Source organism: Physella acuta, unplaced genomic scaffold (assembly GCF_028476545.2).
Source record: "Physella acuta isolate Inbredline_101_S28 unplaced genomic scaffold, ASM2847654v3 ptg000064l, whole genome shotgun sequence".
Taxonomy (NCBI): domain Eukaryota; kingdom Metazoa; phylum Mollusca; class Gastropoda; family Physidae; genus Physella; species Physella acuta.
The window spans coordinates 381,465-398,976 of NW_026731584.1; the positions used below are offsets into that span (position 1 = coordinate 381,465).

Consider the following 17,512-nt stretch of genomic DNA (forward strand, 5'->3'; position numbering starts at 1 on the left):
GGTTGTATGTCTACATAAGAATATGTATAAATAAACAACCAGGTTGCTTAAAATACAAAAGGTATTTATATTTTTAAAATATCTATGTTATTTTAAACCCTACATCGGAAGTAGTAGGTGATTTCTTTGTTTCACTCCGTTGTAGCCTAACCGTTGACAAAGGGGCCCACTGATAATTTTTGCATTGAGAAATTCTTGTAATCGTGTAAAAAAAAAAAACTTTCAATTTGGAGCCCCCCCCCCCCCGCTTATATATATATATATATATATATATATATATATATATATATATATATATATATATATATATATATATATATATATATATATATATATATATATATATATTATGTATATGTATATATATATGTATATATATATATATATATATATATATATATATATATATATATATATATATATATATATATATATATATATATATAATGTATATATATAAATTGACAGTTCGCTCCGGGCGCTGGGAAGGGTCGCTATGCCTCTGACACACAAACACACACACACATACGGACAAGATTGCAAAATTATGTTTTAACGACTAAGGGAGGTGTAAAACATCGAGATTTGCAAAAGTCTATATTATTACTTTCTCGTATATACGAAGTATAGAGAAAGTCTTGTAATCGTGCAAAAAAAATCGAGATTTTTACAAATCTCGACGTTTTACACCTCACTGTTACGGAATAACATAATTTTGCAATCTTGTCCGTATGTCTGTGTGTGTGTGTGTCTGTCTGTGTGTAAACAAAATAACTGGAGTACCGTTACAGTTAGGTTGATGAAATTTCATATATAAGTATTTTCTCAAAATCGTAGATCATGATGACCTTTTGAGCAATTTCCGATAACCGGAAGTGGTACTCTTTCTACTTTAATTTTTCAAAAGCCTATAACGTGAGTACTATTTCAGATAGATAAATGAAATTTCACATGTAAGTAAAAGATATAATTCTCTACCTTCTGTCAAATTCTGAGTAATTTCCGTGTACCGGAAGTACTAATTTACGCTATTTCCGATTTCTCAAAAAAAACACATATAAATTTTAAAAAGTACTAATAATATCCCGCACTATTATGTACATTTTATTAGGCGTTCACTTGGTGTGCAATTCTTTTTTTTACGAGATTCTATTTTATTAAAAAAAGTTTAAGTAATTAAAAATGGATTACAAATATTGTCTATGTCCTTAGTTGCCATCCCTCGTAGTTTATATTAGAATATTCGAGAAAGTTTAGGGGAGATCACTCCCGGTTTATTTTTCAAGCCATTAAAACTGGGCACTTATCGTTACAGAGACTGTACACGTTATAACCGAGTTTCACACAGTAAACCCGCATAGTAGCACAGCAGCTATTTTTATTTAGAAAACTATCGTGTAAGTAGCCGCATAGCTTTAAGCTATTCACTACACGACCATAGACCCGTACAGACACTCATGAATTCAGGAAACAGCTCACAAATTAAATTAAGCCGTTAAGTTCGTCCTCACAGCTTCTCCAATAAAAGTTGAACATTTTTATTCCAGAGAAATAATTTTATTTTATTTTCCGTTTCTTGTGTTGTAAGATGAACACATTCCGACTTGGGGTAGCTCTACAGGCCAGCATGTTTGGAAACTTATTTTAGGGAGGATGATGACGATAATAAAAGCTATGTAAACAGATGAAGGCGATGTGATAAGATATAAGGACAATCAGGACACTCTCATCCAAGCTATTTATAGACTTTTATTTTCACTGGTTTTGGTTGAGCAGTTCGCACGTTTTTTTTTCCTGATGGCTGTCGCTTTTTTACAAGCTTTTATTTAACTCACTTCCTCTGTCTGTTGTCAGTCGTCAGTCTAGATCGAAACGCCAGAGTGAAAATTCGGACACTTCAACTTGACCGATACGATTCACAGTTGGCACGTGGGTCAAGACATGTTGACAATGCAATCTGAAATTAAATTTGACTTAATTGGAAGCCTAATTAATTTTTTATGAATTAATAAAAATTTGGACCGAACTAGTAGGCATGTCTATCAAACCACATCACACGCGTCATCACGTTCAATAGCTGCGTCATCACGTTCAATAGCTGCGCCATCACGTTCAGTAGGCGCGCAATGGTTTTTAGTCATGTAACTCTATTGTAAATGAAACATGTAAAGTACTGGAAAAAAATATCATAAAAAACGTTATAATAACAAGCTTTTATGTAATAATGCACTAAATAGTAGAAAATAAATTTTAGACTACTATTAAATAAATAACTAGAAAGAAAAGCGTGGGTCTCTTCCTAAACATTAGTAAAGGTATCCAATAGATACTAAAGTGACCCACGCTTTTCTTTCTAGTTATTTAAATAGTAGTCTATAATTTTTTTCTACTTTTTAGTGCATTATTACATAAAAGCTTGTTATTAAAACGTTTTTTCCCACGTTTTCTTTAACTTGCTTTCGTCTCTGTTTGTTTGTTTTTCCAATCAAATCTTGCGATCGAAATTTCTGGCACTTCCCAGTTAGCTAGCGCGCTGAAATTTTCAGGGAAGCTTTCTTTTGGATGACAATAGATTATTCAATTGTTATTATTACTAAATTGATTAATGGAAACATTTTATTGAGCATTTTAGACCGCTATATAATCTATATATATAATTCTCCTCTGCGAGCCATTAGAAAAAAAACGAGCGACGCGTACCTCGCGCGCAGTGAAGCGAACGACCCACGTCGCCACAGGCTTAGGGGCAGATAATTTAGTTTGAACCGAGTTTAAAGTTACAGGAGGTAGGCCAGTTTGGGGGAGACGATATGGTCGAGTGGTTGGGCACACGATTGCTATCCCACTCGACACGGATTCAAATCTATGTGTTCTAGTCAGTAACGTATTCACACAACGTGTTTTTTACGAGTTGTCTTTTTACGAGTTGTCTTTTTACGAGTTGTCTTAGTTTACCCAAAAAAAGTGAAAAGATAAAATCGATAGCAAGATTTTAATGCAAACAAACAAAGACTAAAAAGTAGAAAATAATAATCATTAAAAAAGTTTTAAAAAACCCACGTTTTCTGATTGAACTAAAAAGTAGAAAATAAACGCTATACATCACATAAATCACGGCGCCCCACGTTTTTCATCGCTTATAGTAGAGTGATCGCTTGCATTATTGTGATGTATAGCGTTTATTTTCTACTTTTTAGTTCAATCAGAAAACGTGGGTTTTTTAAAACTTTTTTAATGATTATTATTATGATTATTTTTTTACTTTCTCGTATATACGAAGTATAGAGAATGTCTTGTAATCGTGCAAAAAAAAAATCGAGATTTTTACAAATCTCGACGTTTTACACCTCACTGATACGCACATAACTTTGCAATCTTGTCCGTATGTCTGTGTGTCTGTGTGTGTGTGTCTGTCTGTGTGTAAACACGATTACTTGAGTACCGTTAGAGCTAGGTTGATGAAATTTCATACATAAGTATTTTCTCAAAATCGTAGATACTGATCAATTTTTAAGCGATTTCCGATAACCGGAAGTGGTACTTTTTCTACTTTGAACTTTTAAAAAGCCTATAACTTGAGTACTTTTTCAGATAGATAAATTAAATTTCACATGTTAGTAAGAGATCTAATTCTCTACTATCTTTTTCCGATTTCTCAAAAAACGCACGTAAATTTATAAAGCACTAAAAAAATATCGCACTAATTTGCAATTTTTTTAGGCGTTCACTTGTTGTGCAATTCTTTTTTTTTTACGAGATTCTATTCTATTATAAAAAGTTTAAGTAATTAAAAATGGATTACAAATATTGTCTCTGTCCTGAGTTGCCATCCCTCGTAGTTTTAAATTAGAATATTCGAGAAAGTTTATGGGAGATCACTCCCGGTTTATTTTGTTTTGCACGATTATATGAATTTCTCTATACTTTGTATATACGACAAAATAAAAAGTAACAACAATTTGAGGTTAGCCTCTAAATAATGTAAAAAACGCTTTAAAGCAGGGATCTCTAAACTACGGCCCGCGAAGTGCTCTCATCCGGCCCGCGGAGATCTTTTTGTCCAAGGAAAAATCTTATGTTGGTGATGGCTGAGGAACTTTGCGCAAAAAAATCAAAGACATGCCTGGAAGAAACTGACCCCCGAACTGAAATTTGATACCTAATTCTGCCCTCGGAATGAAAAGTTTGGAGACATATGCTTTAAAGGAAAGGGATTTTTTTTATTACGGTTAAGTAGAAATAATAATGTTTAATTTTTTGTCTTCTGACGACAACATTCTTGGTACTTATGAAAACATTCTTTAACAGCCAACTAAACCATACAGTTACACAGCAAACAAAATCCTAAATTAATCAAATAATACGAAGGTTTTTGTTTTGTTTTTTTTACACAAAGAGCCAGCAAACCTGATTGGTTTGTTTCAGCGTCGCTACTCTATCTGAGTTATTAATAAAACATCAGCTGGAGTATTTACACAATTAATGTAACAGACACGGTGCGGGAAAATCAAATCACGTGACTTGAATCCACTCATAGAAGGTATCGACCATTGTGTGTAAACATCGGATAACGACGAGTGTTATTTGCTGCGTATCTTGTGTGTGCATATGTGTGTGTCTGAGTTTGTATATGTGCATGTGTGTGTATGTGTGTATGTGTGTGTGTGTCTGTGTGTATGTGTCTGTGTATATGTGTGTGTGCGTGCAGAGTTAATGGAAAAAAATACTTTTTGTGAAGATGGCGGTGGATTGAGTTTGCCACTACTGTAATATCCCCAATAATAAAGTTCAAAGACGCCCTTCACGGTTTACGAAAATGATAGATGACCCACGAGTCTTGACAGTGTAATCATAATGTCCTGTTTAAACGACTTTTCAATTTAATTATTAATTAAGTGGTATTTTCACTGGATAAGATCCTACAAAAATTTGTCATAACTTAATGTAAACTTGCTTTTCTAGAATATTATAACAATAATGAATGTACCTGTGGCAAAATATTGCGTATCAGGAATCGAGACGTCACCGTTTGCAGACGTAATAGATAAACTACCTAAATCTGTCTCTGTTCAATAAAGCCTTCAGTTTTTCGGTGTATTCTGTACTTCAATGTATCTGTGAGTAATTATTTTGTCATGACTATTTTCTTCTATCTTCTATCACATTAAATGATTGAAAGTGAATTAAAGAGAAGAAAAATAAATTATAATGAAAAATTTGCATTTTTTTTCCTACAGCATGTTGATCAATATTTTAAACACACTAAACTTTACTTATGTAAATAATAATTACTAATACTAATTTATTAATGGAAATATGCTTATATACAGAACATTAAAGTATACGGTATCTCAAAATATTACATTTGATACAGTCAAAAACTCAATGTATTGGTTAAGTATTTAAATATCTGAAACGTTAAAAGTTTTTTCATAAAATTTTCGAAAGAAGCAACGTTTGGATTAAAAGCTTATTTCTATCATATCCTGTTATGATTTAATATTGCTTAGCTGCTATACACCTAAGTAATAATCTGTACCATACCATATATTTAATCACGCTGTTAGCAAAACGCCCTTAAAAAATAAGCTAATATTTGAGGATAAAATAACGTGTAACATATTTTAGAAATACCTATATTTTAAAAATCGCTTACGCAGATACATGCTTTTATTCTTTAAACAAATCAACGAAAATATGTCTAGAAATATTAGAAAATCAAAGTTATTATTCTCCCAATAACAGTCAATACATGCGTCAATCCCAATCTAACTCTAACATTAAACAACATGACAATTTAAAAGCATCTACCTCTGATATTAAACATTAGAAAAAAGTAATCATCATCTAACTCTAACCTTAAATAATATCACAATTTATTCAATATCTAACTCTAACCTTAAATAATATCACAATTTATTCAATATCTAACTCTAACCTTAAACTAAAAACTAATTAATCCTAATCTAGGAAAACACGTGAACATCTGATCACAATCCTAATCTAACCTGAGAATCTAATTACGTTTATCTTGCGATCGATCTTTGTGTTTGAGTTTCTTCTTTGATCTCTCTATCTTTTCAATTATCGACAGCTTCGATATTTGCCTCAGTTTTATTATATCGTGCAGTAGCGAGGATATTGGAAATTGTGGCATCTTACACACTCGTCTTGCTGAATTACGGACGATGCAGTCTTGGTTTTGTACAACAGAACGTTATTCAGTGACGGATACGAAGCTGACATCGTTTAGGGTCAAGTTAGTAGTGCTTGCAACCTAAGGTGAATTTTGTGTTCAATTTCGCAGTATAGTTTACTAGAAACCTCGCTAACATTCTTTTAGAAAGTAAAGAAGAAGCTGTGTAGGTAATGAATTTTAAATTTAGTACATGAAAATCAATAGTAATTGTGTCATAGTCACCAACAGGTATTGTGACAAAGCTAGTCGCCAACATGTGACACAGCTAGTCACCAACATGTGACACAGCTAGTCACCAACATGTGACAAAGCTAGTCGCCAACATGTGACACAGCTAGTCACCAACATGTGACACAGCTAGTCACCTACATGTGACACAGCTAATCACCAAGATGTGACACAGCTAGTCACCAACATGTGACACAACTAGTACCGGCCTACGTTAGAAACTTTTAAAACTCAAGTACTAAGGTACTCAAATAATTCTTATCAAACGTCTTTATCTAAGAAGCTCGAGCACAGTATTCATTGAAAGAATGGATTAAGATTACACTTTTATAAAGTAGAGAGTTCCATGGCTGGGTAAGAGGTAATTGATCGCAGTCACACGTCTTAGTTCCAGCTCTTTGGTAAAACAAAAAATTCAAATATTACATACACATTAACATGGAAAATTAACACTTGGTCAAATTATGGAAATGTAATGTGATATATATATATATATATACATATATATATATATATATATATATATATATATATATATATATATATATATATATGTATATATATATATATATATATATATATATATATATATATATATATATATATATATATATATATATATATATATATATATATATTTATATATATTTATATATATATATATATATATGTATATATATATATATATATATATATATATATATATATATATATATATATATATATATATATTGTAATTATTTGAGTTCTTTTTTTTGATGGTGTAGCCCAATATGTATGTATGCTAGCCAAGGTAATCTTCAACAATTTGAATCCAATTCCGAGCAGCGTAAACGCGAGTCTGACTGTAAATAAACGTATCAGGTTTATATTTGATTAGCTCCTCTCGTGTTTGAACTTGAACTCCAGTTATGAACGAGGTTGTGTGACTTCTAACGCCTGTCTCTTAAAGTAGGCTGCGTGCATACATTTCATGTCAATAAACCTGCTTCTAGCCCCCCCCCCCCCCCCCCCACACACACACCCACACTCAACTTTGTCCTTGTAGCCAAGCCGTAATGTTTCGTATCGAATTGCTTGCATGCGTATTTTTAGAATCAAGGCATATGTTATGACAACAGTTAAAATTGGTTTACCCAACATAACATTGACGGTGTGACTGGTAAAACACCGATTGGATTTGAAACTGATTTTTTAAAGTGGTAAACTAGACAGGTAACAAGTGCTTTCTTACGTTATGTTACCAAAACTGTATAATTTTAATCAGCTTAACTTTTCCCCACGTAACAGCTTATCATTGGAATTAGCTGAACAAATCTACAAACTAATTTATTTATGTGATATGGATTAACAGATGGTGGACAGATTTCTGACACAACATATGGTTTCTTATGTAAGAATTAATCGATTACTGATCCGATTGTGGTTTTTACCAAGAGATTACATTCTTCTTTCGCTTAAACGGAGTGAACAAGAAGTGTTGCAATGGTGGATAAAACAAAAACAAAATAAAAACGGAAATTAGATTTCGACCAATCACAAGTCTGTACGCCTTGATGATTCAGGTAAAAAAAATCAAGTTTAGGAAATGTGTCTTTATGTTAGTCTGTGTGTATGTGAACTTTATAACGCAAGTACTGTTTCATTTAGGTGAACGGGCATTAATGAATAAGAACTAAACCTTATTGGAAGGTTTCCTTCAAATTTGAAACTTTCTCGTAACCTAAAGTATTGCTTTTTTATTTTTATTTTCGGTTTCTCAAACAAACCTTAAGTACTTTATTAAGTTAGTTTGATGAGATTTCGCACTGAAATTTTAGAACACACATCCAGTTTTCTGTCCCATTTTGTGAGGTTTCTGGTAAGCAGAAGAGATAATTTATGTCTATGAGAACGTAAACACAGTTTCCGTTCGGCTCTGGAAATTCCAGCTATAATAATTAAATCATAAACTCAAGTGTAACTTAATTTTTTTGCTTATTTCGGGGTAGAAATTTTTTACCTGTTGCTGCAGTGCGGATATCTTGAGTTGATTTTCAATTAGGTGAACGACAATTTATATGTAGGAGGTATCATGTTGTAAACCTAGGCTTCAGTTGACTTTTAGCCTTCTTCGGAACGCAAAAAAATTATTTTAATCTACTTTTGTATAAACATAGCTTTGGTTGTGGCTGCTATATTTAGTACAGGCACTAATTTGCTGCTTTATTATAACCTTACACATATTGCTTGCGTTCATTTGGTTATTAATTAGTGAACTACAATTAACGGTGTATTTTATTTATTTTTTATTATGTACGAAAACGTTACGGGGTAATCTCTATATATACTATGGTATAAATTCTTTAAGTAGTTCATAAGCATTGTATTTGTAACAATTTTTTTCATGCTCTCTGTGTCTTTTTCTCTCTCTCTCTCTCTCTCTTTCTCTCTCTCTCTCTCTCTCTCTATGTGTATATATATATATATATATATATATATATATATATATATATATATATATATATATATATATATATATATATATATATATATATATATATATATATATATATATATATATATAAATCTGTGTAATATGTGTGTATACACGTTTACATACTTGTGTTAAAATGCGTGTGAGCGTGTGTGTGTCATATAAAATCAAATATTGTAACCCCAGTTCCAATAAACGTCGTCCACTTTGTCTTCATTCAAACAGTTGCAGAAAGCGGCCAGAGTTCTGCACAGATTGTTTTATCTCCGCTCTCCCAAACCTGTTTCAGTCTCCGCTGGTTCCAGCCGTACCGCGGTCCTTTCCTTTCTTCGTGCCAGACGGACGCGGTGCGCCATCGTGACTCGGATCCAGGCCACGGGTCGGTCTGTCAATCAATGGCTGCCTAGTGACCCCAGCCTGGCTGATATTTGGCTGCAGTTCTGGACTCTCTGTGCTGGACCCACATCATGAAAATTCTGAGGTAGGATGTCATTGTTGTAGATGTGATCAGGTACAAATATTAGATGTGTACTTGTAATAGCTGTATAAGTGATCAAGGACACATTTAAGAATTATACCTGTAATTGTAGAATTGATAAGGTACAAATATTAGAGGTATGATGTATTTGTTGTAAATGTGATATTGTATAAATACTTAGGTATGATGTCATTGTTGAAGGTACACATATTAGAGGTATGATGTAGGCCTACTTGTTGTAGAAGTGATAAGTTACAAATATTAGAGGTATGATGTATTTGTTGTAGAAGTGATCAGGTACAAATATTAGAGGTGTACTTGTAACAGCTGTAGATGAGACCAAAGACAAAGTTTAGAAGTATACTAGTAATTGTAGAATTAATCAGGTACAATTATTTGTTGTAGAATTGATTCCGTTCAAATAAAAGAGGTATAATTGAAATTACTGTACAATTGATCATGTTCAAATGTTACATGTATACTTGTAAATGTATAATTGATCAGGTACAAATGTTAAAGGTATAATTGTAATTGTTATAGAATTGATTTCGTACAAATACTAGAGGTATAATTGTAATTGTTCTAGAAATTATCATGTAAAAATATAGGTATACTTATTACTATAGGAATGTTCATTTCTAGGAATTTCGTTTATGTTGTGGAATTAGCAATTTACTAATTAAGAGGCATTGATGTACAGCTTGTACAAGTGTGCACTTACAAATAATTTTAGAATAGTTCCGTATAGAAAGACTGAAATTATAAATATTGTAGAAATTATCACATTGAAATATTACATGAGTATCCATATAAGTGTTGTATAATTAATCACTGAAAATAAGTTCGATTAATAATATTGCTAACATGTGGATTCAAAAATTCTAAATAGAATTTTTAAGTGGGTTTTTTTTCAGGTCACGAATATATCAATTATGTTTTAATATTATTAGCATAAAGTATAAAAAGATATGAGTTATTATAATAAGCAAATGTGATTAAACAGCAACCACATAAAGTGTTTTAATATTTGCTTAATTAAAATGCTTTAGGTTTTACCTATTCTTTAAAAAAAATTACATAAAATACATTTTTTAAGATGAACGTTCGATAAATTGTTTCACGTGTACATTTGTTTTTACACTTATTGACTTCTAATATTTTCACATTTTTCATAATGCTTAGATCTATATTGTTTACGCGTTTTGCGAATATAGTTATTGACGATCGGTTCTATTAACGCAATTTAGGGTACTTTTTCATGTTGTATATTTTGTAATCATGTTTTTAACTAAAAGAAATTAAAAGAAAATGTATGTCTTGCACATAATATGAAAAAAAATAATTGTTCCCTTTACTGAGGTTATATAAAGAATATATTTGATTTACGGATAAAAATAAATGATATAAATTTCAGATAACTAAAATTGGTATAGGAATAAAATTAAAACCAAATAAAAAGTTTAATATTTAAAATAAAAGACCTTTATAATGATAATAATAATAATAACAATAATAACAATAATAACAATAATAACAATAATAACAATAATAACAATAATAACAACAATAACAATAATAACAATAATAACAATAATAACAATAATAACAATAATAACAATAATAACAATAATAACAATAATAACAATAATAACAATAATAACAATAATAACAATAATAACAATAATAACAATAATAACAATAATAACAATAATAACAATAATAACAATAATAACAATAATAACAATAATAACAATAATAACAATAATAACAATATTAACAATATTAACAATAATAACAATAATAACAATATTAACAATAATAACAATAATAACAATAATAACAATAATAACAATAATAACAATAATAACAATAATAACAATAATAACAATAATAACAATAATAACAATAATAACAATAATAACAATAATAACAATAATAACAATAATAACAATAATAACAATAATAACAATAATAACAATAATAACAATAATAACAATAATAACAATAATAACAATAATAACAATAATAACAGTAATAACAGTAATAACAATAATAACAATAATAACAATAATAACAATAATAACAATAATAACAATAATAACAATAATAACAATAATAACAATAATAACAATAATAACAATAATAACAATAATAACAATAATAACAATAATAACAATAATAACAATAATAACAATGATAACAATGATAACAATAATAATAATAACAATAATAACAATAATAATTGATAAACATTAAAAATCGATCTATCTATTTTGTTCAGCAGGTACGGTCGATTGGTTAGCACCAGATCCTTCTTGATTCTTATAATAATAACAGTGGTGGTTTTGTTCGTACAAAAGTTTAACGTCGACTATTCCGATCAACTGGATGGTGGGTTCTCACAAACTGAAAGCTGCAATTTCCCATCATTGGATCCTTTTAAGTAAGTCCAATAGCTATATTGTGAAATTATTAAGTTTAATTAGTATTAAATTTGTTGTTAAATTTTCAAATAATTGCTATTTGATTGACAGTAATGACAATATAAAAAGAATCGTAAGTACTTTGTAGATATTTTTTATAAAAGAAACGAATCTAAATCCAATCGATGTAGCATTAATGCAACATTTTGTATTTCAGCCCAAACTCCATGAAGTATTATGAAGAGTTTCCTACTGTTGCATGTCCACATGGTCTACACACCTTGACGTACTACGATGGTAGTTTCGTTCACGTTAATCAAACAATGAAGAACAGATATCACATAAATGAATTGATAATGTGTAGATATAGATCTGTAACATACAAAAGGAGGATTGACTATGTCAACGGACATTGGCAGGAGTGGTTTTCTAGCTCATCAAAAGTTCCAGAAAATGTTCATTTTGTTGATGTTCAGTGCAAGGATAGCAATAACAAAATTGTGTCAAATATGTTACACTACCCAACAAGACAAGAGCTTAGAAAACGTGAAGTCCCACATAACAACAACTTCAGCTCAGAGCAGATGAATGTATTGCTGCTTGGGTTAGATTCACTGTCAGGAAATTTGTTCAAACGAGCTATGAACAAAACAAGAGATTATTTATTGAACACGATAGGTGCTGTCGAGATGAACATGTACAACAAAGTTGGAGACAACACATTTCCTAACCTGCTAGCGATCACTGCAGGAAAATATGAACATGACATCCCAAACTGGAGCCAAGCCGAGGGCTTTGACGCCGTGAACTTTATCTGGCAGGATTTCAAGAAAGCCGGGTTTCGAACCCAGTACATCTCTGATGTACCGGACTTTAACGACTTCTCTCGACCACCAACAGATTGTTTTAACCTACCAATGGTGAAATCGTTAATGAAAGATAAAATTGCGTTTAACAACAACTGTTTTGAAGACAAAATCGAAGTCAATTTATGGTTGAGTCTTATAAAAGAGTTTATTCTAGAATCTCTCCACACAACAGGACGATTTTTCTCTTTAGCTATGATAAAAAGACCGACACATGACTTCCCAAATCAGGCTAGTGCTGTAGATGAACATTATTTTAATTTTCTCAAAGACATGCAGGAGTCGTCTTTATTCAACAATACGTTCTTTGTGTTCTTCGGTGACCACGGACCGCGAAAAGGTGCTTACAGAAACACGTTTGAAGGCAGCATCGAAGAACGGGCGGCAGCGATGCTGGTGATGGCACCTCAGTGGTTTCAGAAAAAACACTCCAGGCTTTACAAGAACCTGCTCACTAACGCTAACAGACTGACTACAAACTTTGACATCCACAAAACTTTAAAAAGTTTGCTTAGTTTAGACTTTGAAGGGTTGTCAGAAAAATCTAAAGTTGATTTAGGTTTTAGGACGAGATCTTTATTTTCTGAGATAACTCGAAAACGAACATGCGAGGATGCTGATTTGTCTCCACATTACTGTATGTGTAACGGTGGGGTACCTGTTCCCACTTGGGAAATCGCACCTGAAATAGGTAATCAAGTTGTACAGGATATAAATTCAATCACGTCCAAATACCGCGACAAATGTGCCGTCCTGAAATTCCGTAACGTAACCAGTTTGACGTTACACGGCGGGTCTATAGGCTGGAGTGGGGTCTACAGAATCATGTTTGATACCAGCCCAGGGTTGGCGTCGTTTGAGGCCACAGTCAGATACACCGTCAGCTTCTTTATATTCACGTCAGTACAGACTCTAGGCGACATCAGCAGGACGAGCACGTACAAAAACTTGTCGGATTGTGTGGAACATGATAAGATTGTACGAATGTATTGCTACTGTAAGGATTTACTGACTCGTTGAAAGCCAGTTATAATTTCAATTATATACACTGTTAGTAAATTGTAACTAAATTAGGATTTATATATATATATATATATATATATATATATATATATATATATATATATATATATATATATATATATATATATATATATATATGCACCAGTGGAGAAAGATATCATCAGTTCAATTGACATACCTCAAGTTAAAATATAAACGTCAATATTTCAAATAGAATGAATTATTTCTTGATGAACAAATTGTGTAATTTTTTTTATATCTACGTATCAAAGATTATATATATTTATAGATATTTATAATCTGACAAATTCTGCCTCCTCTTGACACACTGACGGGCCTTTACAGACACACTGATGCCCATTTCTGAAAAACTAACTATCATGACTAACGAGCTAAGACTAAAAACTGACAAAATTAACATTTGTTGATTTTCATAATAAAAAAATAAATGACAATTTAAATTATTTTAAGATTTTCTCAAACCGTCCATAAGCTCATCACCTAAACAAAATAAATGTATTTGTATTGCCTAATATGTCTCATGTATTTTTTTTAATTATCTTTCATTATAACACGAGGTGAAAGTAATTATGTGTATAAAAAAAATAGTTTACGATATGTAGATTATTATCATATACTACTATTTCTAATACTAATAACATTAAAAAACATTATATTTATAACATAAATAATTCACTATCATTTTTACAAGTAGTAATAATACTAATAATTATCGCCTATATTTTAAAAATAGGCGATAATAATGATAATATTAATAGTGTAAAAAAATTAGCAATGTTTATTGAAGTACAAATTGGGATCATTTTTTTTTAAATAATTATAAAAAACTATTATTATATTTCTTAAAAAAAAAGTATTATATTTTTATTAAAATTAAAAGTGACAATAATAATAATTTAATTGTATTAAAATGTTATAAAGCAACTGGAATTATAATTTTTAAAATGAATTGCTAGAAGTTAAAATAATGAACATAACAACAAGGCACATTATAATTTTGAAACAATAATGATTTAATTAATAATAATGATGATGGTGAAAATAAAAATTATGGTAATAAAAAGAATTATTTAAAAACAATAATAATAACAAAAACAATATGAATTATAATAAAACAGATACTAAAAGTAATAACATTAAGTAAAAACATTAATAAAATAATAATTTTTAACCTATTATTATTTTTATTATAAAAATAATAGTAAAGCTAATAATAATAATAAAAGAATATTATTTACAACTTAATTTCTTTTTTAAATAAATATTACTCTTAAATTGGCCCTTACAGTAAATCAACCTAAATAAACCGGGAGTGATCTCCCCTAAACTTTCTCGAATATTTTTATATAAAAAAACAGGGGATGGGAACTCGGGCTATAGACATGATTTTTAATCCATTTTAAATACTTAAAGTTTTAAAATTAGAATAAAATCTCGTAGACAAAAGAATTGCACACCAAGTGAACGCCGAATAAAAAAGTGCATAATAGTGCGCAATATTATTAGTACTTTAAAAATTTACATTAGTTTTTTGAGAAATCGGAAGTAGCGTAAATTACTACTTCTGGTCAATGGAAATTACTCAAAATTTAACAGAAGATAGAGAATTAGATCTTTTACTTACTATCTGAAATAGTACTCAAGTTATAGGCTTTTGAAAAATTCAAAGTAGAAAAAGTACCACTTCCGGTTATCGGAAATCGCTCAAAAGTTGATATGGATCTACGATTTTGATAAAATACTTATATATGAAATTTCATCAACCTAGCTGTAACGGTACTCAAGTTATAGTGTTTACATACAGACAGACAGACATACAGACATACGGACAGACACACAGACATACGGACAAGATTGCAAAATTATGTTTTTCCGTATCAGTGAGATGTAAAACGTCGAGATTTGTTAAAATCTCGATTTTTTTTTTGAAGGATTACAATACTTTCTCTATACTTCGTATATGCGAGAAAGTAAAAAAGTATACAAATCTAATGTCAGTAGAACAGGTTGTATAATATTGGAAAAATAGAATGTGTTCAGAAAAAATATTAGACCCTATATGATAAATATAGAAATAATAATAATAATAATAATAATAATAATAATAATAATAATAATAATAATAATAATAATAATAATAATAATAATACTAAAATAATAATAATAATAATAATAATAATAATAATAATAATAATAATAATAATAATAATAATAATAATTTTTTTTATTATTATTATCATTATTATTATTATTCTTATTATAACAATAATAGAAAAAATGATATTTCAAACTAAAACTTATTATTTTGTATTTGCACACAAATAAAGTGACACATTTTTATAAAAAAAACCTACAGGATATGCAATAAAAAAAACGGAAAATACGAATTATTAATTCAATTTTAAGCGCAATTTTTAGAAAAAAAATACCATAAGAATGACACTGTTTTGAGAACTAGTGAATTTTCAATGTCAGTATAAACGTTGTTAAAAGCTAAAAATGTTTACATGATTTCTGTATTGCGCTTTCTTTTGTAGCCCAGTGTAGTCTATTTGTTTACATAATTCTACAATACAAATTTATAGTTGTCATTTTAGTCTAGACAAAATGCATGTTATAACAAAATCGATATTGATGTTAGGACACTGCTCGAGTTAAGTAATAGTTTGCACACCAAAATACTTCTTCGTTACTTTATCTTCCTCGTTGTAAGAGCTACACAAATTATGTATTGATCAACTTATTTTTGGCTATTGTGGTATCGACTACAGATTTCATTTCACTGGAGGTGTATAAACAGTAAACATGTTTTTGTATTGAGTGGTATCGATTACAAACACAAGAGATTTTACCAGAATGGTATCGACTACAAATAAATATTTCACAAGAAAGGTATCGATAACAAACATGTATTCAGCTAGGACGATACAACTAAATACAAACCCATATTGATGGATGTTAGCTGGAACCCCAACATAACCTTAGGTGTTTTTAACAATGGCAAACAGAACATAAAAATGTCTGCGTTGTGTTAGTTCAATGTAAACACGATCTCCGCTTTTCCATTCATAATTTATTTTCTTAAGCAAAAATTCCATTCTCGTTTATGTTTAGAGAGAAAGAAGAGCTAAACCAGAAATTTTTAATTTGAAAATGAATCGACACAATTTTTTCAACAGCAACAATATGTCTCGGTGAGGGGGTTAAGTCGAGCGTGACGGTGATTGTCTGGCCAATGTGTGACGTGAAGCGTGACACCAATCTTCTTGACACTGTGTTATATCGGGTTCGACATACAACCATCAATCATGCACGAGTTGGGTTAAGTTAGCGCCAGGCCTAGAGTTTGACACACTTTGATCTACCTGTAGTGCATGAATTAGAGAACTTAGTTTCATGTGACCTGTCTCTAACGAGTCTAGGACAGATATACATACAAAGCTTTTGGCAGTGGCCTATGTCCTAGGAGGGGTGACAGCTAAACAAACATTTCTTTAAACAAGTCAATACTTAAGATAAAGTGTATTTCTGATATCATTTCATATGTATAATAGTTAATGGATTTAACATACGATTTACACATCAAATCCAAAAGGTTTTACTGAGAATTATGAACTAATTTTACTGTCGGTCTCGTGTTTTCCTCTTGAATGATTTCAAGTATTTTAATATACAATTGATGTTTTAAGCATTATATATATATATATATATATATATATATATATATATATATATATATATATATATATATATATATATATTTTTTTTTTTTTTTTTTGCTTTAGTTTTTAGAGACAC

At 30.1% G+C, this 17,512-nt stretch overlaps 1 protein-coding gene across 1 annotated transcript; it reads left to right on the plus strand.

The window, feature by feature from the left end:
• Positions 1–12,160: 12,160 nt before the first annotated feature.
• LOC131951096 (uncharacterized) lies at positions 12,161–13,690 on the plus strand. Its single transcript, XM_059313387.1, has one exon. The coding sequence runs from the start codon at positions 12,161–12,163 to the stop codon at positions 13,688–13,690; it is 1,530 nt and encodes a 509-aa protein (XP_059169370.1).
• The last annotated feature ends 3,822 nt before the right edge of the window (positions 13,691–17,512 follow it).